The 25,714-nt window shown below is 41.2% G+C and overlaps 1 protein-coding gene across 1 annotated transcript; it reads right to left on the reverse strand.

The window, feature by feature from the left end:
- Positions 1-7,247: 7,247 nt before the first annotated feature.
- LOC140227596 (uncharacterized) lies at positions 7,248-12,788 on the reverse strand. The gene has a single exon (XM_072308014.1). It carries the CDS (start codon positions 12,786-12,788, stop codon positions 7,248-7,250), a length of 5,541 nt encoding a protein of 1,846 aa, XP_072164115.1.
- Positions 12,789-25,714: the final 12,926 nt, after the last annotated feature.

Here is a 25,714-nt window from a genome sequence, read left to right on the forward strand (position 1 = left end):
AACTTGAAGCCGCATCCCAACCGAAACTGAACCGTCTCTTTGATATACGATTCGCTATGTATGTTCTCGAGTACACTTTTTTTTTTTTTTTTTTTTTTTTTTTTTTTTACAAGAACACTTATTGATATTTTGATGACAACAAACGAAAACTGAAGTTGTAAACATGAACTCTAAAATTGTGATTTGCAGTGAGTGGGCTGATCTGTGAAAATTGCAACGGTGATACTCGTTCTCCAGATCCGCTGAACACAAGTTGCAATAATCCCAGGGACGAAACATGTCAATCAAATGCATTGGTAAGTGTATCTGCGGATAAGACTCTTGACTCTCAATCGGAAGACCCGAGTTCGATTCCCGTCCAGTGCTTACGTCCTTGGACAAGATGTTTTTACTCAAAATGTCCCTCTCGACCCAGGTGTATAGGTGGGTACCTGGCAACGCCGGGGTAATAATAATGGCAGGGCCCTCTGGTAGAGCAGTGGCAACAGTGAAGAGGCTACCCTGGATGAATAAGCCGTTATCATTATTATTATTTTTATTATATTATTATTATTATTATTATTATTATTATTATTATATATATATATATATATATATATATATATATATATATATATATATATAAATTCACTGGCACGTGAATCTCATAAGAAGATCCAGCTGAGCCATGCGGCTGGCTGTTATTCATAACTCTCTGCCTAAAAAAAGAAGAAGAAGAAAAAAAAAAAGAACATGCGCATGAAGGGTTGAAAGGGGGGGGGGGGTCTGTCGGGTAATCGAGCTTGGGTCGATCTGCCTGAACCGCTATGACGTCTCCGTGGCCAAGCCGAAAGGAGCATTCAAGACGATTTTCATAATTTCACATCATTTAGTACATAAATCGACAGCTCCATGTATACATTTGTGGAATTTGTTGTGGTCCTTGAGCAGAGAAACCAATAATCTGAAAATATAAACAAATTACACTAAATAGTGTTGATAGGAGGCTCACATATTTCAGAAAAGTAGCAGTGTAATTCCGTTATAATACTGCTTTCTTAACAAGTACACCTGTGTAGGATCTATGCATGCCTTCTTCTTTGTGCATTCTTCTGATGAGGCTGCCATGTCATCATCCTTGTTCATTGCAATCTATTATAAATTTTGAAAACATTATTTTTCCTCATCCCAGTCACTATAAATTATGAAACTCTGTACTCAGTATAACTAATTTATCGTTCTTCAAATGTAAAAGTCTGAAAATCATCCGGAGAGTCTATGCCAAAGACCCGGGTTCGATTCTCGGCGCAGACCAATTTTTCAACTCTTGCGCTTTTTCCGAAAAGGAGGTACAGTAAGAGGAAAAATGATTTCAAAGCTACGCACCGTTTTCTCCTTCCTTCATTATATCTCACATACAATATATATATATATATATATATACATATATAGCGAAGAATCAAGAAATAAACTAGTAATGCATTATTTCGCCAAAAAGAATGAGTTTATTGAACAACTCAAATTTTCGGTGGCCTCCACCTTCTTCAGGACTCTCGACGGGGAATGTCAATACCAAAACATAAATTGAACATAAAGAGCGCGCACTCATATACACAGAATTGGTTGCTATGAGAGTGCGTACCCTTTACAAAGATGTTGCCATGTAGACGCAATGTAGTCTAGGCACCCCACGCATTAGGAGGAGGACATTGACATGTTTATTACGTAACAATGGTGTTCAATTACTTTGTATTATCACATGTTATGATATTGACATCTGTACTCATCAACGTACCATAAGTTACAAAAATAGATTAAAGAGCGCTCCAACAATTGAATTGTTTCATGACTTAGAATACAATAATCATCGGTAGGAAGAAGTCGGTATGATAATTCCTGTTAAGAAACAGAGGAAATCATCAATTACAAAAGTCACATTTCAGTGTCTCACTGAAATCTAAACAGATTTGAACATGCAGGTGTGAAACTGATTGTATCATATACAAATATGAGTAATAGGATGACAGTGTGAATCCATCTATAGAAAATAATACAAAATAATACAAAATACGAGTAAATTGATTATTAAGATGGAGACATGAAATCATAACATTCGCTATAATTAATCATATTCTCAGACAGAATAACCCACTGATTTCTCCAAACACCAGTGGTAGTGAAACAGTTTTCAATTCGAAAGATATTTTTAAAAAAAAATATATCTTATAATCCTCGTCATGACTTATTCCTCTCTTTAACGGAAGAATGCGTAACCGTTTAAAATGGATAAATCCCTGTTCAACCCTTCACCTTGAAAGCTCTTACTCTTCACGATTACTCGTAACTCGGCGAGTTTTCTTTCCTCTGCTGATGTGTAACCTCCCCCGAAAATGCACACTCTGACATCCGTCAGTGAGTGGCCGGGGAGGTTGAAGTGTTTGGCAACGGGAAGGTCGTTCCGATTTTTCAGGATGGACGATTTGTGATTATTAAAGCGCATCCGGAATTTGGTGCTGGTCTCACCTATATATAAAGATAGCGTGCGGGCATTGTGCACACATCAGACAATACAGTACATTACTGGAATCGCAGGTAAGTCTCTGTGGACGGAGGGTGACATTGTTGGAGACATGGCAACATCATTGTAAAGGGTACGCACTCTCATAGCAACCAATTCTGTGTATATGAGTGCGCGCTCTTCATGTTCAATTTATGTTTTGGTATTGACATTCCCCGTCGAGACTCCTGAAGAAGGTGGAGGCCACCGAAAATTTGAGTTGCTCAATAAACTCATTCTTTCGCGAAATAATGCATTACTGGTTTATTTCTTGATTCTTCGTTTTATATATGTGTATATATATATATATATATATATATATATATATATATTATTTACATATTCACATACCTACACTCATGCACAGAAATGGACACATTTGATATTTTATATAATATTCAATGAGGATTTTAACGTGTACGTTCCGGTATGAAAAGAAGAGATGCAGAGTAGAAGTATAGCGTCCAATAACTTTTAATCGTTGCACCAAATTTTCGACGTATCGCGCGTCTTATCCAGGGTTTGATTAGGACTGAAAAGATTCCGATGACGAGGGATCACTACGCGTACTCAATGGCAGCTCCCTGAAGGCTCGTACAGTTTCTTTTGATTGATGCATGGTCGTTTTTAAGGCAACTATGAAGCAACTATGTTCCTAAAAAACCAGTCATTTCATGAATATCCCACTAGGCGTTCCAATGAATTTCATTTACCCCTCTTACGCACGATCCTTGCTAAAAATACACTTATCTATATAGTCCCAAATTATTCGAATTCTCTTAATTATGATATAAAAAACGCCCCATCCATACATTCTTTCAAGAGGAGACTGAAGTCCTTTCTATTGCAGTCGTATGACTCTACAGTACTGAACTAGCCATTTGGCCTTCTTTCTCACATACAGACTTACTCACTTTTTCTCCTCTTTGAAGAATAAATTGTAATCTTTTGGATGTCTGCTGCCATCTACGCTATCGCCAAAAGAGTAAAAGACTTGAATTTCTGTCTTACTCCTGTTCACACGTCCCTTCATTTCCTTGCTTTTCTCCTTTCAGACGCTACAATATCACTGTTTCTTTTCTTCATATGGTAAATGGAAATGCAGTCTGTTATTGTTGCGTCAATGCGTTGAGGCGCGTTGTGTCCATGCCAATGGCGCAGTGTCGTGTGGTTGGCATGGGCACAACGCAACTTTTATTTTCATGGGATAAGATGACGCAGATTTAATTGATTCTGGACTTTGACTTTTACTTGTAAGACAAATGGACGTGGACATAGTCTCTGCGAGTTCTTTGATGTTGAATAATCAAAATAGTATTTGTTATTCTGTATAGACGCATTGCGACATGTACGCATGAGGATCATACATGTCATACGGAGTTTATTGTATCGGCAGACTGCAGGCAGTGCTGAGACTGTTTGATTTCTTCAATAAATCCATGCAACGTCAATTAGAGACTGTCAGTGTCATCATTAACTCGGCTTACAACAAATGGTGTCAGGAGTGGAATGATGACAGTCTGGCGGGTTGCGACGTTCATCCAGTTGAAGAACTGATCGACGAAAAACAGCCTCGAGTCTGACGGAACAATGGTCCACGCTTTGCTCCGAGGAGTCAAGGAGACCTGCTGTTTTGACTACACTTTGATAGCGGACAGGAGTATGCAGGAGTGATCTTGATCTTGATGATGTACGTTGATCAGCCCTGGTAGAGCAACGCTACTCTGTGAGGCAACTTCAAGATGATCAAGCTCGTCGGTAGCAGACTGGAGACTGGAGCTGATGCATCGAGAGTTTGCTGTAGACGTCGGAGTGCTGGCGTACGTCAGGGGCAGCTAAACATCGATCAGGTTGCGACGGTTGGAGCTGCGATTGCATCTCACGCACTGAACAAGTATTTGATAACTGAAATAATGGGTGATGCTGAACTTTCGTTTAAACCGATTGGACTTCATGCAGATTTTGACCTATGATGCCATTTGGGTAAATATTACTGTTAGTGACGTATTAACCACTTTACTTAAGTTCACTGTTGACCAATAAATCACTCAAGTGGACCCGTGTGTTGATACCAACTGGCATCTGTAAATGATGACCATGATGATGATGGTTCAACCTTTAATGAAACAAAATGAAACAGTCATGTCATTGAGCAATAGCACTTGCCAATGAACATACACAAATATGTCAACGCGAATGGACACATGAACATTCGACCTCCATACATATTGTACATACAGATCTGTAAATGTACATTCTCCTTGTGATTGTATCTTCATTCCATCAATAAATCCAACGGACTATTAAGGCAATTGCGTTATTTGTGTAATCCTTTGTGTCTTTCACACCTCATTCCACAGCTGGTAACATTGCAAAGGTGCAATACAATATACATACATAAACCCCCTTTGAGATTGCATAAATACCAATTTGTATTTTGCTACACGAGTGAATAGGTCATAATGATACTCTTAACCCAATATCATTTATCATAACCTTGCATACTGTTCATCTTATACACATGACTTCCATTATCGATAATCTGTCCGAGCCTACATCTCAACAGTCGCCCAGCTCACAGCTAGAGCCTGTATCAATTGACCCCACATGGCCTGACCTACTTTCTCTATCACCAACACGCTGTCAGTTTCACACATACATTTCTACTGTTTATCTGGCTCCTTTCAGCATTATAAAACACCAACTTCATCAAATTCTTATTTCCACACTATCTTCATAATTCTACTCAGCCTGTTATAGTCCAGGCATAACCATTTTCAATTTTCACCTCATTTGCGTTGTAATTTCTTTGATACCTAAACGCAGACGATCGTGCGAAGTTTCACCACACAACATTCAGTGGCAACACGCGTCACAATCTCGTAATCAAACGATAACATTTTAAACTCTGGTTTACCACTTCCACCATTTCTTCACTCAAATGCATCATAGCTCAAACAAAAGAAACTATTTAACTCAAATAATCTTCACTCATTTTGTACTTACAACATTGGGCTTGCGTGAAACAACCAAAATATAACAGTGACCTTCAGTGACCACAACACGTTGACCCAACGTGAATTAGCTCCTCACCAAAACATCAGCGCCCTCAACGGCAATGCTCAGAAAGGGCGATAAAACTCTCGCTTCTGACGTCACAACACTATCAGAACGTATCAATGTGAAACCGCTGTAATCACGCACAACATCCCGGCCCCTTAAATGCAGAGCCCAAAAGCGAAGCATTTACCAAATTAATCATAATAATCATTCTACCTTAACAACAAATGAACGATTACTTCTTCGTAACTCCAAATTCAAAACTCATCATCAAACAAACAAGTTAAATTCAGTCTGAACATTCTTCCATAATACAACATTCAGCCTAGTCCTGTATGCTCAACCTATTTTACATATACTAACTGAATAACTCTTTTAACCGTTACATATAAACATGACAACTATTATGGTTGTATATTCATCATCAAGTGTGAAATACAATCTACCCTTCAAATGTATCTAAAATTATAGCTCGGCTAAACACTGATACCCTTTTATATGACAATGGTAGAATTCCAGAACCTCACAACACCACATATAAACCTCTGCCAAATAGGTTCTGAAGATAATTTGTACCCTAACCAGTGCCACTACAGTAGCAATCCACTACTTGCGGTAATAGATGGCTCCATAAGTTTGTAACTGCCATACAATCTACGCATGATAAATATGCAAATACTGGTACATACACACAATGCATACATTATGCATTTGCAACAAATGGTGAAAGGAAGTTCGTCAACATTCCATAATTGACTAACAATACCTATAATTCTTTCTTTCACTTTGTTTCCTTCAATTAAACTCCAGAACAAAAGTGTGTATATTAAACCCCGTCCCAGGCCAGGATTTGAAATAACATCTAAAGAAAAGGAAGAGGTGCTCTGGCAAATTTCATACACAACGGTACAAAGGTTCTGCAATCAGTCTTTACTTTAGATGAATTCACAGTAGTACTGAGTCTCTCACAGATATTCATCACGACCTATTGAATCTCTGTTCACTATCAGAATTTCTACTAATTTCTAGAAATATCCCTCTGCTCATAAGTTGACACATGATGAAATAAACTGAATTGTTCTCTCTCAGAATGAATTGCTGTGTTGTTGGTTCTTTCATGAGTCACAATCTTAGCGCTTAAAATATTAGCCTCAGCTTCAAACTGCTAAATATCTCCAAATCGCCGGAGTTGCATGGGTGGGTCCTTCCATATCTGGTGATGCGCTATGTATTCACTAACTGAATCCATCAACAATAGCACGTTCCGTTGGCGATTCGCGTCTATATTGCAAGGATACTTCCCTGCTTGATGTTGAAATCGCAACATAAGTAATTCAAACATGTCTGTTCATGCTGTTGATAATAATGAGCGATCACACATGGGAGACGGGAGGCGGCGCTAGGCTCGCACCTCTAATAAAACAACAACATACAATGTATTTCAAAACACCTTGCATATATCATTTCAAATGAAACTCGCCATTTCAGAATAATGTTCTCTGAACTCGCTGACTGACAACTATTCTGTTGTCACTAAATACACAAAACTATCAATATCAATTCAGCGTTCTAGTTCTGACTGCACAAACAAATAACTCCGCACGGGGCAGCGCTAGGCTTGCACCCCTCATCTTAGAAACACCAATTGTCTCTAAGAATCTGCTTCGAGAATCAAACATAGCTTAGTAACTGGTCTCCGCAGTATGCTAGTTCGTGTTTTAACTTCACACTGACGAACAAAGCCCTTCTCATCCGGCCATGTCTGGAGGACCCTTCCCAAAGGCCACACATTGCGCGGGGAGTGCTCGTCGACTACTAAGACCAGATCACCAACATGAACATTGCGTTGAGAAGTAGCCCACTTCTGCCGTTCCTGCAATCGTGGTAAATATTCTCTCCTCCACCTCGTCCAAAAGGTATCGGCGAGAAACTGCACTTGACGCCATCTCCTCCTGGCGTAGTTGTCTGCCTCACTAGTAGCCACTGGAGGCGGCGTTGAACTTGCATTTAGCAGAAGCAGATGATTTGGTGTCAAGGCTTCTACATCATTCACGTCAGTGGACACCCCAGTTATTGGCCGGCTGTTGATGATGCCCTCTACTTCACAAAAGAGCGTGTGTAACGAATCATCGTTCAAAGTTTGCTGTCTGACCAAGGAACACAGCAGCTTCCTCAGAGTACGGATTTGTCGTTCCCACACCCCACCTTGGTGACTAGCTGCGGGTGGATTGAACGTCCATTTAATGTTCTTCTGCAGCAACGTCTCATGTATCTGAGCCTGGTTCCAACTGTGTATCGCAGCTCTCAGTTCTCTCTCCGCTCCGACCAAATTAGTACCATTATCAGACCTAATCTCTCTCACATTTCCCCTGCGTGCTATGAAGCGTCTGATAGCATTAATGCAAGAGTCTGTGTCAAGGGAATCTGCCATCTCAAGGTGAACCGCTCTCACAGAAAGACACGTGAACAGAACTCCATACCTCTTCACGACACTTCGACCCCTCTTCAACTCGAACGGTCCAAAGTAATCAATCCCAACTCTCGAGAAAGGGGGCTCGTCTGGAGTAAGACGGTCTGCTGGCAAATCCGCCATTTTTTGCACAAGAACCTTCCCTCGCTGCCTTCTGCATACAACACATCTAGCAAGTAGCCCTCTGATCACAGAGCCAGCAGCAGGAATCCAGTACTTCTGGTTCAGGCGAGACAATATGTGGTTCTTCCCACTATGTCCTAATGTCTCGTGTATTTCTCTCAAGATAAGCTTGGCAACATGGCTATCACTGCGGAGTATAATCGGATGCTTCGCGTCCTCTGGCAGCACCGATCTGCCTAGCCTTCCTCCTACCCTCAATAGGCCATTGATCATTCTCGGGTCTAGCTTGTAGATAGAGCTTGTTTTCTTGACATATTTACAGCTCTGTCCTTGTCGTGCATCGTCATTCTGGTCAGCCTGTAGGGAAGATATCTCATCAGGGAAGTTGACTGATTGCACATACTGCAGAATTTTCTCCTCTGCTTCCTTCATTTCCTCCACCGTAAGATTTCCACTAGTAGATTCACCTGAAATGCTTTCAGTACCATGCGCAAATCTACATCTCAGCCATTTCAGGTACCTCCTTAGCCAGCAAACTGCTTTCTTCAGCCTGTGCCACGATGAATAATGTTCAAGCAGTTTGCTCATTGAAGCTGCTCCTTCAACTTCAGCCGACATGTAAACCCCAGCCTTGTCCTTACTCTTGACTTCGGGGTCACCGTCAAGACTGACATCGTCCCAGGCATGGCTTCCTGGCCATAACTCCTCCTCAGACCACAAGAAGATAGGTCCATTTACCCATCTGTCACTGTTCATCAGCTGCTCAGCCGTCATCCCTCTCGAGACATCATCAGCTGGGTTCTGCCGAGTGTCGACATAGCGCCATTGTTTTGGTTCGGATCCTTCATGGATTACTGCGATCCTGTTCCCAACAAATGTGTGGAATCGCTTCTCCACATTCTTGATATACTGGAGCACTATAGTGCTGTCACTCCAGAAGACGGATTCCTTCAAGTTGAAGTCAAGCTCACGTCTCAGCATACTATCCACTCTTACAGCAAGCGTCGCCGCCATCAACTCAAGTCTCGGTATTGTAACTCTCTTCAGCGGCGTCAGACGAGTCCTGGCCATGACTAGACTGCAATAAACTTTGCCTTCCTGGTTCGTCACTCGAAGATAAGAGGCTACACCATATGCCCTCTCCGAAGCATCAGAAAAATGATGCAACTGATACTCCATCACCTCACCAAAGTCATGAGGTTTTAGGCACCTGCTGATGTTGAAATCCTCCATAAGTGGTAGATCTCTCTTCCAGTTCAGCCAGCTGTCACGTTGCTTCTCTGGTAATGGGTCGTCCCAGTCCAGTTTCATTGCTGTGAGCTCTTGCAAAATAACCTTTGCATTCAACACATATGGACTCGCAAATCCATACGGATCATATACCGAGCAAACCTCACTCAGCACTCCACGACGGGTACATGGCTTGTGCTTCGGTGTGATTCCATATGTCATGGTGTCAAGTTCAATGTTCCATTTCACACCCAGGGCCCTCTCAATTGGTAATGCGTCATAAGTCAAGTCAAGTCCTTCCACCTCCTTTGCCCTGTCATGAACAGGCACAGACTCCATCACCTTTGGGCTGTTGCTCAGCCATTTAGTTAGGTTGAAGCCTCCCCCTTTCAGCATTCTCTTCAGCTCATCTACGAGCTGAACTGCTTTATCCTCTTCCTTCACAGACACCAGGCAGTCATCCACATAGAAGTTGCGCTTCACCACGTTTACTGCTTCTGGGGAGAACTCCGCATCCTGGTCTTCACTGGTACGCCTCAGAGCAAAGCTGCACACACTGGGACACCAGGTCCCTCCAAAGAGGTGTACACACATCCTGTATACCTCGGGTTGCTTCTCCACATCTCCTTCCGGCCACCAGAGAAATCTCAGCAAATCTCTTTCATCAGGTGGGACTCGCACTTGATTGAACATGGCTTTGATGTCCCCCATAACTGCAATGGGCTCCTGGCGAAACCTCAAGAGAACACCCAGAAGTGAGTTTGTCAAATCAGGACCTTGTAAAACAGCATCATTCAATGATCTTCCCAGGAAGGTAGACGCACAGTCAAACACAATCCTTGTCTTCCCTGGCTTGTTGGGGTTCTCAACGGGATGATGAGGAAGATACCAAACAGGGTCGCATGAACCTGCATTTTCTTCCGCTACTTTCTCAGCATATCCTTCCTCGACCAAATCTGTCATGGCCTTGGTATATCGTCTGTGTAGATCCTCATCTCTTCTTAATCTCCTACCAAGACTCTGCAGCCTCCTTTCAGCCACACTCATGTTGTCAGCCAGCTTTGGGGGTCTCTCCTTAAAGGGTATGGACAACTGGTAGTGACCATCTTCCTTTTGGATACTCTCATCCCAGACATCCAGAGCCCTCCTGTCATTTACAGACATACACTTAGACTGGTCTGCTAGAGACTCTGTCGACTCAAGTGACCAAAACCTTTCCACTTGAAGCTCCAAATTCGCGTCCCTGGAAATAAAGCTTGACGATACGTCTTGGTCACTGTGGTGGTTCCCAACTGGTCCATTCACGGTCCAACCTAGCACAGTCTTCACGGCATAGATGTCCTCAGCCTTACCACGTCTGACATCTAGGGGTACCAATGCCTCTGGGACATCTTGACCGATGAGAAGCATCACGTCTCGAGGGCTGGCCTTAGGGACATCTACATCTGCCAAATGTGGGAATCGCTCAGTGTCGCTCACATCAACGATGTGTGAACGGCTCACATTGATTTGTTCCTTCGCATACACATGAGGAAGATTCAGCCTGTTCCCAGTTGACAGACTTTCCACTTCAAGGCTGACTGTCTTGCACGTTATCACACTACTGGACCTATCCAATGTTGACATCGACAGCTTCTGAGTTCCCCCCTCAGCCTCGACCTTCCTAGTCAGCTCTGTAGTACAAAACGTTGAAGTCGAGCCACTGTCTAAGAGGGCGTAAGTGTCAAAGTAAGTGCCCTTTCCCTTGGCTCTCACTCTTACTGCCACTATAGGAAGTGCAATCTTGCTGCCGGCCCCTATGACGTTGCTAGCCATCTCTCCTACCCGAGCTGATGAGTGATTACTAGCTTCACCTGCTGTAGATGATGACCGGGGTTCATCACGACGCGTCTCCTGAGCATTTGGTGGCAATGCATTTCTACCAGGCTGAGAAGGCTGTCTTGGAAGATGCAAGAATTTTGTGTGTTTCTTGCCACATCCTTTAACCGTACAAACACGGTTGACCTTGCATCCGTTGGCACCATGGCCCTTCTTCAAGCAGTTAAAACAGAGCTTCTCGTCTTTGGCCAACTTCAGTCTTTCATCTGGCTCCAGCTGTTTGAACTGTTCACATCCAAACAAGGTGTGATTCCCCTTGCATTTAACACAAGGCCTCGTTTTGACATCTCCGTCATCAGTGCTCGCTGTAAAGACTCCCCTATGACCCTTGCTGGATGCCCTCTTCTTCATGGACGGTGTCTTAGAAACATCTCTCTCTAGCAACCTTCCAAAGACCGGATCGTTTTCTTCCTTGGCCACCTCCTGCAAGAGGGTAACCAGGTCGCTGATGGAAGGAAGTCTTCGGTCTTTCCGAGCGGTACTAACCACCTTCAACCACCTAGCTCTTAGGTAATACGGCAGCCTTTCCGTGACTTGTAGAAGAACACGCTGTGAGGTCAATTCGGAACGCTGACCGATTGCCTCCAGCGTCCGCACACAGATGAGGATCTCATCCGCCATCTCTCCAAGGCCACGTCGATCTTGAGGACTGATCCTCTTTCCCTCGGTTACCTTCCGTAACCATGCATCGGCTATTAGCACAGGATCACCGTACTTCTCTTGGAGAATACTCTTAGCTTTATGATACCCCTCCGACGCCTTCATGATCAAACATGGCTGAAGAAGCCTTCTCACATCTCCTGCGCAGTAGCGAAGTAAGCGGTCAAGCTTGACCGCATCGCTCACGGTTGTTTGGTCGACGCAATTTTCGAACCCACGCCAAAACTCGTGGAACTTCAAAGGATTTCCATCATACCTCTCAAGATCTATTTGAGGCAGAGATACGGATTCTAGTAGCCGCTGTTGCTGTTGCTGTCCTTGTTGAAGCAACTCAAGGAAGACTGCATCTCTCTCCGAAGGAGGGTATGGAAGTGTCTCATCCTCGCGTGGCCTTTCGACAGCATTCACTGCAGCAGCAGGGCGTGAAGGCGTGGAAGCGTGCACAACTGGCGGCTCAATAGGGGGACCTTCCTGCGCAGCATCATCCTGTTGGTAAACTTGCTCCTGAGCTTTTGCAACCTGCAGCTCTATCCTCAGCGCTAGCTGAGCCTTGCGCTGCTTGAGTCGCAACTCCTCAAGCTCATATTCCTGCCGCTGAGCTAAGGCCGCTGCCTCTACCTCCAAGGCTGCCCTCTTAGCCATGGCCTTTAGCCTCGAGGATGTGGATGAAGTGGAGCTCCTTCCACATTGGCTCACGGAATCCTCCGGATTGATGTCATGATGCAGAACCCCACCATCTGCTGACTCAACACTGTTCATCACTGGTACTGCACCTCGCTCCTTTACAATGAGCTTGGCTGCCAAGTCTTCATCGATATCTGTGTGACTCATCCTGTCCTGTAGTCACAACCGTGGTGTGATAAGCCGTATATTATATCAGCCTGTTGTTGACTGATGACTCGTAGTATCAGCCTGTGTTGACTGATGACTCGTAGAATCAGCCCTTCATCGACTGATGACTGGTAGAATCAGCCTGTCATAGACTGATGACTCGTAGAATCAGCCTGTCGTAGACCGATGACTGGTAGAATCAGCCTGTCGTAGACTGATGACTCGTAGAATCAGCCTGTCGTAGACTGATGACTCGTAGAATCAGCCTGTCGTTGACTGATGACTCGTAGAATCAGCCCTTCATCGACTGATGACTGGTAGAATCAGCCTGTCGTAGACTGATGACTGGTAGAATCAGCCTGTCGTAGACTGATGACTCGTAGAATCAGCCTGTCGTAGACCGATGACTGGTAGAATCAGCCTGTCGTAGACTGATGACTCGTAGAATCAGCCTGTCGTAGACTGATGACTCGTAGAATCAGCCTGTCGTATACTGATGACTCGTAGAATCAGCCTGTCGTAGACTGATGACTCGTAGAATCAGCCTGTCAAAGACTGATGACTGGTAGAATCAGCCTGTCGTAGACTGATGACTCGTAGAATCAGCCTGTCGTAGACTGATGACTGGTAGAATCAGCCTGTCGTAGACTGATGACTCGTAGAATCAGCCTGTCGGAGACTGATGACTCGTAGAATCAGCCCTTCATCGACTGATGACTGGTAGAATCAGCCTGTCATAGACTGATGACTCGTAGAATCAGCCTGTCGTAGACCGATGACTCGTAGAATCAGCCTGTCGTAGACTGATGACTCGTAGAATCAGCCTGTCGGAGACTGATACCTGTAGTCACGTCCAGACTCACTGTTGTTGAACTGTTAGTGACGTATTAACCACTTTACTTAAGTTCACTGTTGACCAATAAATCACTCAAGTGGACCCGTGTGTTGATACCAACTGGCATCTGTAAATGATGACCATGATGATGATGGTTCAACCTTTAATGAAACAAAATGAAACAGTCATGTCATTGAGCAATAGCACTTGCCAATGAACATACACAAATATGTCAACGCGAATGGACACATGAACATTCGACCTCCATACATATTGTACATACAGATCTGTAAATGTACATTCTCCTTGTGATTGTATCTTCATTCCATCAATAAATCCAACGGACTATTAAGGCAATTGCGTTATTTGTGTAATCCTTTGTGTCTTTCACACCTCATTCCACAGCTGGTAACATTGCAAAGGTGCAATACAATATACATACATAAACCCCCTTTGAGATTGCATAAATACCAATTTGTATTTTGCTACACGAGTGAATAGGTCATAATGATACTCTTAACCCAATATCATTTATCATAACCTTGCATACTGTTCATCTTATACACATGACTTCCATTATCGATAATCTGTCCGAGCCTACATCTCAACAGTCGCCCAGCTCACAGCTAGAGCCTGTATCAATTGACCCCACATGGCCTGACCTACTTTCTCTATCACCAACACGCTGTCAGTTTCACACATACATTTCTACTGTTTATCTGGCTCCTTTCAGCATTATAAAACACCAACTTCATCAAATTCTTATTTCCACACTATCTTCATAATTCTACTCAGCCTGTTATAGTCCAGGCATAACCATTTTCAATTTTCACCTCATTTGCGTTGTAATTTCTTTGATACCTAAACGCAGACGATCGTGCGAAGTTTCACCACACAACATTCAGTGGCAACACGCGTCACAATCTCGTACTCAAACGATAACATTTTAAACTCTGGTTTACCACTTCCACCATTTCTTCACTCAAATGCATCATAGCTCAAACAAAAGAAACTATTTAACTCAAATAATCTTCACTCATTTTGTACTTACAACATTGGGCTTGCGTGAAACAACCAAAATATAACAGTGACCTTCAGTGACCACAACACGTTGACCCAACGTGAATTAGCTCCTCACCAAAACATCAGCGCCCTCAACGGCAATGCTCAGAAAGGGCGATAAAACTCTCGCTTCTGACGTCACAACACTATCAGAACGTATCAATGTGAAACCGCTGTAATCACGCACAACAATTACGTTTCATGTTTGAAAATGATGTGTCTTAATTGGTCAGTTTAACTGCGTAATTAGTCATGTGTGAACAGTTTGTTTATAAGGATGCGCAAATTGATAATAAATTACAGAATACCGGCAGCCAATCACGGAGAGCGCAAATCGCTCTGAAAAGAGCGTAATTACGCTTGCCGATAGCAACCATTAAAATATTAATCCGATCTGCGATACGGTCCGTGATTCGGCTGTCGACGATTGCATTTGTTTACGTGTGTTTTCTTTGCTCTGTGCGGTGAGAAGTGTGGTATCTTACGTTGTTCTCGGGGGTTTCGGGGGTGTCCCCCGAATAATGTAGTTCTAGATCCTGACGATGCTAGTCTAGACTATCCGTTAAAATTTACCCGAATTTACGATATATACTCACGTTTTTAGGGGTCGAGGATAGTCCATATCCTAAAAATTGATAGCAATTTAGGTGAGACTAGAAAACAATCACTTATCTAATTGCTGGTGCTAGCTTACCAGTCAGACCGCAACGCTGCTGTTAATGAGCTCAAATCAAAAATTTATCGTACGCGCAGGTTTTTGCGCATGTCCTTCTCAACACCCGAGATTTTGCGAGATAATTCAGAGACAAAATGCATGGTCTACGAGATTCATTTATTGACGACATGAAGATCTACTCTCCGTGACTAATTGACATGATTTGTGAATATTTGATATTAATCAGACTTTTTAATGCTTATGTCATGTGAAATAAACTTATGATACCGTTATTCTTATCACCGCATCCTACTGACATTTTTCAAAACGATCCTAGAACATAATATGACAAGGCTTTCTATTTATTGATCACCCGACCCGTTCCAAAGTTGAATCAACTCATTACTGATATCCAACGTTCTAGAGATTCTTGTTATAATAGCACAGTAAGAACTGAATTGGTCCCTCGCTTAGAAAACTATAAAAATTGAAAGTCTCGTCGAGTGAAAATCGTGGAGTGGCAATTTGAGATACATGCATAATCATGCGCTCCCACGGTATCATTAACTTTAGTTAAATTACTCAGCGATGTATACAGTGGAATTAGATGGAATAATTATTGTAATTCACAATAGAGATCCCCAAAGAACTATGTGTGCACAATAAGTTTTTGATCTTTTATTATTGATTAATAATGAGCCATTCGTCAATGCAACAGTTACTGCTAGCTGAGTAAACAAAGTCCAAGCCAAAGTTGAGCTGTCGATCAGAGTGGAGCGTTGTTCTTGTTGTTGACGTGGAGATCTTAGCCCGAGCGCGTATACATACATCGTGCGCGCGCACACACACATTCATAGGGTCCTACACTTTTATCTACACACAGAGTATTACTGTATGTACAGCACACGTTTACTGTCCTTCTGCGCTGACCAACTGTTTCAACTCTCCACTCAGAGGGAATTAACCAATCAGAAACGCGTATTCGCGGCAAACTGAAATCTCGTCAAAAATTAACTGTACAACGCAATGATTTATTCGATCACCTGACCCGTTCCAATAATCAGTCCACATGAAGTCATCACATTTCCATGGTATGATATTTCCTCTTTCATTTCATACCTCTTCGATTTTGGTCCACGTTTATTTCATTGTTCTAATGTACCCCCTAAGAAAAATGAAAAATATGCAAATTTTATGTTTTATAATTTCCTTGTTCAGTATATTTTATATGTCACAACCTTTCATGTAGTCGGATGTCATCAAAGTACAACTTTTCAGCTTTTTATCGATGTATTAATCAGGAAGATTGGTAATGTCGTTTAGATTTACAGGGACTCTAAAAATAATGGTGTTCCAGCTCATTACGTATTCATGTCCGCAAGGTCCATGCATACGCGTACGATAAATGAGAAGGCTTTTCAGGGTGTTGCGGTCTGACTGTTACAGTAGAGCTTACGCACTGTGTGGATGCGCTTGACAGCCCACCATGTTGACTCTATATGCACTCAATACAAATACAACATACAGTACACATAACAGCTTATGCGTACGTGTGGCAGTGGTAGCGCGTATTGAGTCTGCAGAACGCGCGCATGTTTAGTAGCACAGTGTACAATACGTATAGCAGTTGAGTGCGCACATGTCTCTTGACAATACGCGTATACGCGCTGCCTTGCCAAACTAGTGTGTAGTGTGATTGTATCGTGATGACTTGTGTCGAAAAGAGATGAAGGAAGAAGGGCTGCTAGCTGTGATGACGTCATCACCTTTAAAATAGTTCCGTCAAAATCGGCTCGATTCTCTTTATCGACGATTTACTCGAGTTATCTTGATTTAGAGCAGTTTTCCTCTGAAACCACTCAATTTTCATAAAAATTGTGTGGTGAACCTACTTTTTGACGGCCGTTCCGTTTCTGGCCTTTTTGGGGGCCCCAAACGTCGGGAAAGACGAATTTCAGCCCTTCGGGCTGAAATTCATCTCTAAGAGAGAGCCGCCGGAGGCGGCTCTTATACGCACCAATATGCTAATTTATATGAGGCAAAACCGGTATTCTGTAATTTCCCCTTTCTCTTCGACATCATTTGGACAGGCAATGAAAGGGCTGTGTATAAATCTCGCTCTAGGTCATGCACAGATTAAAAAGTTTAGTGGGTGTTGTGAAGATGGCACTGAAACACCTTTTTCTAACTGGATGGAAATGTTGACAGTTGAGCCTTTCAGTTTAAGTGATGAGGAAAAGGCTAGAGTTTTAGTGAGCAACCTCACAGGGCCAGCAAGAGAGGAGATTGGTATCTATTGCCTGTCTGACGAGAAGAGGAGGAGTTTTACAGAGGTTGTAAAAGCTCTCCGTCTGTGTTTTAGTCGAGAGAATTCTCACTATTTGCGATGTTTGTTCTATAATCGTGTTCAACATGATAGTGAAGACTTGGCAGACTTCAGTAGGGCTCTCATGCGTCTTTATGCAAAATTGGTAGATGCTGCAGACGATGAGAAGGAAGCTGCGGCTTTGAGGCAGCTTAGAGACGAAGCTCTGTCCAGTCAGTTTGTCAGTGGAACACGGGATGAGAGGGAACGAATTTTGTTGAGGCGTTTGCACATGAAATATAGGGGAGGCCGATTTGAAGTGCTTGTTAGGAGAGAAGCACTGTTAGTTCTCCGTGGTGACTGTATGCTAGAGGGAGATGGGCTGAAAACTGGGAGTGCTGATGCTGGAACACAAGGAGTGTTCACTGACCCGGTTGCTCAGCAGCTAGATCTTTCCTCAGATACAGCTGGACAGGAGAAGGAGGATGCCATATCTACTCTTTTGGATGGGGGTCGCAGATTCTGGGTTGCGTTGATGTAGATGAGGGTGGTGCAGAAATTGATGCTGGGGGACATGGACATGAGTCATGTGATGAACAGTTTGATGCAAAGGATTTAGATGCTGGGGTGCTTCTAACTGCAAAACCTGTGGGAGAGGGTACCAAGAGGGGTCCCGAATTATCACATGAAGGTCAGGATGTTCAAAAGCATGCAAAAGTGCAGCCTCTAAGCACTCACGTAGCGCCAAAGGAGCGGTCAATTACAAAAGGTGGGAATATTTCTCATGATGACATTGTTGTCAATGATGTCAATGATGTGATAACAAGGAAGGCATGCATACCTATCTGTAACGTGTGGAAGCATGGATGTCATATTCAGGGAACGGTATGGGGGCCCTGGGAGTCAATTGGAGACCGGATTTGGGGTTGGTCGCTGCAGGTTAGAAATTCGTTGTTCATTTATGGAATTTGTTGTGAGTTGATTTACTTACAGTGTATACGTTCATAACTGTTGAAACTTGTGTACCATCTCAAGTAGCAATGGAATTAGGAACTATGCGCATTTAGAGATGCAATATGTATCAATGCGAGAAATGGTTATCAATATAATATGGTTGTTTTAATGATATGTGATTGATAAGAAGTTTTTAATGAGATATTGGAATAGCGATATGAAAGTATTTGAAATCACTATTACGTGGAAAAACGAAGGAACTATAATAGCTATTGTTTTAATTGTTTTGTTGGAAGCTGAACAACATGGCATTCTGACAATATATAGTGGTTGTTCAGTGAGTCAGGAACTTTTGATAATGAGATATAGTTGGTCGAGAATTCACGCTTTGAATGATCCCTTAATTTGTGTGAAGTTTTGTCAATGAACAAATGGATTGTTGACTGTGAAGATATAACACATAAAGCGGGGAAGTTACCGTTCTATGCTTGCTAAAGCGGGGAAGCTCATTTTTGTTAGTAGTGAATTCTAACATTCTGTGACTTCACTTTGTTTTAACTGTGAATTTATGTGCTATTTTGATTCATTGAGAGAAATATAACTTTCGAAAATAGATTATTATCATACGGGTCGTATGATATAATCGCGGGGAAGTTGTTGTATTGTTGTATGCATTTGGTATGTGTATTAAGAGACTTGTCTATACATTGTGTCTCGATATACATTTGAATTACTACAGGCATTAATGTATGGTTTTACATACGAGGTAGAGCATGTTCTGTTACAGCATGTTTGGCGGGCTTTTATGCATCGTTTTCTCGGATACTCTGTGCATAACTGACAATGTGGGACGGCTGAGTTTTACATTGAAACGGAACTGAAGAAAATTGTAACATTGACGTGTTATTCTCTTTGCCCGGAACGTTTATGCCATGTATTAAATATGAGTTTGTATGATTTACTGTAAATTTGGAAGGTTCAAAAAGTTTCAGCTCTTGGCAGATTTCATGTATAAAGTTCAATCTTGCAGTATTTCGACGTTTGTATATTTGACTTCAAAAGCGGGGAACACATACTTTCCTGGAATATATTATTTTGTAATCTTCCGCAGTGACTGTTAATCCGCTCTGTATGGAATTGCTGTAAAGTGTAATGATTTGACATGAAGAGCGGGGAATTTTTTGTTATGTATTATTATGTACAATGTTATGAAAATGATATGATGATTGGATTGATTGATTGATTAGATTGATTGATTGATTAGATTGATTGATTGATTGATCTGAGGATGCATTAATTTTGTGCTTTTCTTCTTGACTGAGTGACTGGCATGTGGGTTCGGTATGTCTGTGCATGATTTGTGATAAATGTGTTTAAAAGATCTTGATGTTGTTAATCAACTTTCCATAACACAATTGATGGAATGATTTAAAGCGTGACAGAAAATCGCCAGAAAATTCCTAAACTATCATAACATTATCAAAACTGTGAGCAAATACCAATTTGTTTGAATGAGAACACTTATTTGGACTGCTGGCTGAATTTTCCATCTTCTTTCAATTTGGCGCAAGTCATTTTTCACACTCTGGGCATAGAGCGTCAGTGTTCAGCCAAGCGTGAACAAAAATTTGTTTTGTTGATTGCACTTGATAGATGAGACTATTGGGCATCCATAAATATGAAAATATCTTCCATATATTTTGAAATGTAATTTAGACAAGTTTTTCAAAAGTGTAACTTTTTTTTTGATACGCCCTATATATATATGATAATGTATATATATATATATATATATATATATATATATATATATATATATATTTATCTATATATATATTATCACGGACATCATCAGCGAAATTAGCAGATTCAGTATTGACGAACACAGTTATAAAATATAAAAATGCTCAGGGCCGATAGGAAGAGATATCTGCCTTTGAATAAAAAAAAAAAGTGAGCATTTCTGCCGTGTGATAATTTCGAACTCTTTTGTCTTAGGCTTGCCAAACAGAAATACGTCACCGGATCCACCCCAACAACAACGTTCTCCAGTTCCACAAAGTCACAAAGATGTGCAAACAGCCGGAAGCATGTTCGGGCTCTGGGAATTACGTGAACAATATCAGCTCATGCAGTGCACAAGCTGACACTACTCTGCCTAATAAGCCGCTCGTATGCGTGTATTGCTGCACAGAAGGCGAGAAGTGTAATAACGACGACGCATATAGTGAGTAAAGCTACAATGAATGCTGTCAGGGAGACACTTATACTTCATGGGCATTGTAAATTATGTTGTTGACATTTTTTAGTCACCTGAGTGAAAAGACAAATATCTCAAGAGAAGGTTCGTTTACTTCTACTTACTGGATTCACTCACCTTTTCAAGTCTCATGTATAGCAAAAATTATTTCCGATGATAACAAGAATTCTTATTAAAGACATGTCACGTATGCATTAACAACGGCAGCAAAAACAACGACAACAATTCATCTTAGCAAACAACCGGGATTACCAAGTTTGAGTGGATACAGATGGATGAGATATTTTATTGCTAGGGCCTCAGCAGAAAAAAATAAAACTCCCAACACTTCAATGATATATTAGTAAATTAGCCCATTTCTAATGGTTTGCATGCGTGTGTATTCGGTGTTGAATCTGATTATAAAGATACATACGAGATGGATTGGACACCCGTTAACAAAAGTTCATATATACCTCTCCGTAATGTCACCATATAAAATGAAGTTTGACATTGCACCCCAAACACAATCACAAGCCTCGCATTCTGTTACCAGTATTCCATTTCACGTACAGTAACAGCGACTGACATTCGACCGAACCTCACCATTCATCTTCTTTATCTTGTGTCTAGCAGATCGAGCCATCAGCAATTAAACGCCATCTCATAAAAGTAGACACAAGGAGGACTGAAATGTGAAAGTCCCTAAAATATTTTAGAGTCAGATACCATTTTATAGACCAGTTTATTGACATTTCTGAATTTAACACACGTTTTTAACACAGTTTGTTCCTGACAACCAGCAAGCTTGTCTGAGGTATTGGCGAATAGAGGAGAGGTTCACTCATCAGTGGTAAAGAAAACAAGAGTCTAAGTTGATCCAAAAAAAAAAAAAAAATCGTACAAATTGTACAATTGCTGAGGATCAGCATGCATCATTGTAATGTTAAATACTCTATGATTATCGTACAGGAATATACTTATGTACGCAGGACCCGTTGGTATACCGTCGGTATACCGAAGGGCTATCCCGCCTAAAAGGATTGATTAGATGAAGACAATATGATATAATACATACTTGTTATGTAGTATAGACCATCATAACTGCTGCTATTCAGTTTAGCATGAATTGAAAACATTTGATTGTTACTTCTACTGCTTTTTACTGCGGCAATATTACATTTCTTTTCCTTCTTTCGTCAAGACCAACACTTGGCTGCCCTGCGAACAGACGAAGCAACATCATCCTCACCCTCATCAGCGGAAATGCAAACCTCTCCACCCACAACCAGTGAGATCCAGTCATCGACGCAATCCCGACCGGAGATTCCATCGACACGCCCCATAACCGAAGCGCACACGTTGCCTACTACGTCACGAGAGGCCACGCCCATTTCTCGTCAGTATTCCACGCCCACCGCATATGGACACACTACGCCCTCTCCTACACCGGAATATGCCATGTCTACTTCACCGAGTGATGCAAAGTCCGTTGCTCCTGCAGCTTCACAGTCACAGTTTTGTGATTTAGTCGTTACGTCTCTTCAAGTAAGTCCATGCAAATTACTGTAATCATTAATACAAAATCCATACGCGCACTTTAATCGCACTACTTCAATATTCACTATGAATGTATGATAATTTTGGAAGACATTTTGTAACGTTATATTTGTCTTGTGAAATACAGAAATCAAATCAAATCAAATCAATAGTACAAATTGACAGAAGAGAAAGGACATAACTATAAAAGACTTCTCCTTTGGAAAGACCCCTTACTTTCCAGTTTAGAACACACAACATATCAAAGTATACTCTCTCTCTTACTCAAGCATGTTAACAAGACCTAAACGTTCAACAATTGCAAACAGTATAGTTACGCAACTTCGTCAAGACAAGTGATCTCTCGTGCAAAATGAAAGCATCTTTTACATGAACATTCAAAGTTTAATTGTGAGTTTATGACATTACCTCCGGACCCCATGCATATTGCAAAGTATATGCTGACAGCTTTTATTGAGTAACTTCTAACCAAAACCACTGAAGAAACAAAAATCTGTAGTATAGTCAAACTGACATGTTTAGTGCGCGTTCAGCTGTTTAGGCACATTGTATATCCCATGGTTTAGCACTGCAAGTCATATTCTATTAACTAATTTCTGCAAATATTGCAAGACCTGATCTGAAGCAATCAACTTCTGATAAATTTGCAATTAAATTCGTTAGGTAGGTACTCATGTCTCTTTCAAAGGTGTATGAAGACGATCAAAATGTTGTTAATTACTTTTTGTTTAACAATTCAGAAATGTGTCCAAACAGCCACAGACAACTGGGTTGAACAGGTGAGTTGTCTGCTCGTTTGTTTTGTTGTTCTCCCGTACATTTGTGGCTCTCTCGTTCCGGCCATTTGGGCATCAAAAGAAGGACAAAATATATTAACCTCCTTGGTTCATACTAATAGAGTGACGTGACCACACAAACCAAAGAGTTTGTCTCAAACCGATCAACTGTCTGTAGTCTTTTCATCACCCCTGCCTTAGAGTTGTGAAAGTAAGGAAAGACGCATATATTTCCTTATTTCATATACCAATCTTGGCTTTTTGCGTGAATTAAGCAACAGCCATGAATTAAGCATTGTAAGACCAGCTCACACGACTCGTTTAATGAATGATAATTTATCAAGATTCGTGTCTTCATAAAAATGTGACTCTAGATGCAACATTTTGGCTAATACTGTTTGTTAAAATGTGTGTTCTGTCTCATAAATTTTTGCCTCTTGTTTTGTCTACAATTAATATCATTTTTATCAAGCAAGATCTACTATATATGTATATATACATACATACATATATATATATATATATATATATATATATATATATATATATGTATATAGGTATATATATATATATATATATATATATATATATATATATATATATCTTACGAGGCAATATAAACGTTGTCTGGAGGACAGAAAGAACAATAATAAACACTAACAGTTATCAAGAGTGTCTGACTAAAGAGTTGCTGCGTAACAGGTGGTATCGACACTATCAAATTATAGTGTAGATTGACTCGTCTACTGCGAAAGATGATGTAGAGTTGTGTGATCTATCCTAGCTCGGCCCTTTCTTTTTGAAAACCTAGCTCAATAAAGTTATTTTACGATGCAATTAAACGAATCAATTCTGTCCTTAGAGCCATTGCAATTCATCAGATGAAGGCTAAATAAGAAAGACATTACTGTTTCAAAGAAACCTATTCGAGTAGCAAAAAAAGAAGACAGATAGTGAAAATAAAATAAGTTACCCACTCTGTCCTATCTTCGGAAATTAAATTGTGCTCCTCTCATCCATCTTAGAATATCAATTGCTTTGGATTTTAATCATTTAAAGCCAACTCACAGGACACGTGCCGGATTGAATGACTGGTAATTTTCCGAACCAACGGATAACTTTAATGAAATGAATAAATCATTTGTTTAATGAGGGCACGGCGGTTAAAACGAAGATTCAACTGTATTCTCTGCGCAGCATGGCGGGAAAGTGTGTCGCCGATTGCGGCAAGCGCCACCGTATGAACTTCAACAGATAAAAATGAATCTAGTGTAGGTGTGCTTGCACGATATTTCGAACACAACAATCATCGCCATTACCACTGCTTACCTTCAACAAAAGTAGAACACTCCGGCGCATTAAATAGAAAGCGCCGGTTGCCATGGTCGGCGGACAGTGTAACTATCACTCTAGCTGTTTGAACGAAATTAATTCGCAAGCCTGATGGTAATTTGCTGAACCGGTACTTCAGGGTCCTGCTACCTATGAACATCTATTTGCGTTTCAAATATCATTTTGGCTGTAACTATATACACCATTAGCCTTCTCCCATTGGGCACATTATGTTTAGTAGGACTTGTGTGTAAACCCTATCTATCTGCCTTACCGTTTCTTTCGATGGGTATCAATCTTGTGTATCGTTAGATTTGTGTGCAAACTGCCGTTTGAAAATGTAGGCTTTCTTACTGGATGTCTTCAGAACATTGATTCTACCACTTACATAGATCTTTGCGCGAAATTTACCTTGTCTGTGTTTCTCTTTGACGGTCCTCGCATCACTGCCTGTTTGATATTTGAGAAAATAATGGAGTCAGATACGCTGAACTTAGAAGGTGGACAAAAACAAACAAACCAATGATTGACGGAAGAGGCTATTACTGAATGTAAAGAACACGCGGCCGGTGGGACACACGGCAGCTTTCTATGATGAATCAAAGAAGGTGCAATAAAGATATAAGAGTCTGACATGATAACCTCTTCCCTGTCTTTCTTTTTTAATTCTTCCTACAGTCGTTTGTTCGTTCGTTCGTTCGTTTTTCCCCTCTTATAGGAACTTTCCTCGGACGTGAACTCGTATGACCTGATCAGTAATCTGGATCACTTTGAGGAGACTCTCTTATCGCAGACTGAACTCCAGGAGCTGAACATCGAAAGATCAAACATAGGTTGTGTGAATCATTATTGAAGCATTTTCCTATATAATAGAATCAAAATGCAGTATGATTCTGTGTAATCAGGGAGGTGAACTCAAATTCTTGGTATTATTTTTTCTTTAGTTGTAACTGGTGAACGAAATTTATGGTGCAATATTGATAATCCAGTCATACCTACTTGCCCATTGTTTCTTTTGTTTCTCTCATCTTTTTTATTACTTGTTCTTCTAGTCCTTTTTTTTTTTAATCATCACCTTCTCCTCCTCTTATTTCTTTTCATTGTGTATATTGTGACCTCTTTTCCTTTCTTTTTTTTTAATTCTATTCCCCTCTATCCGATATTAGGGAGCTTAAGATTTTCGCAACGTTCAGAGGGAAAAAACTGTT

Source organism: Diadema setosum, chromosome 4, assembly GCF_964275005.1.
Source record: "Diadema setosum chromosome 4, eeDiaSeto1, whole genome shotgun sequence".
In the NCBI taxonomy this organism is placed as follows: Eukaryota; Metazoa; Echinodermata; class Echinoidea; order Diadematoida; family Diadematidae; genus Diadema; species Diadema setosum.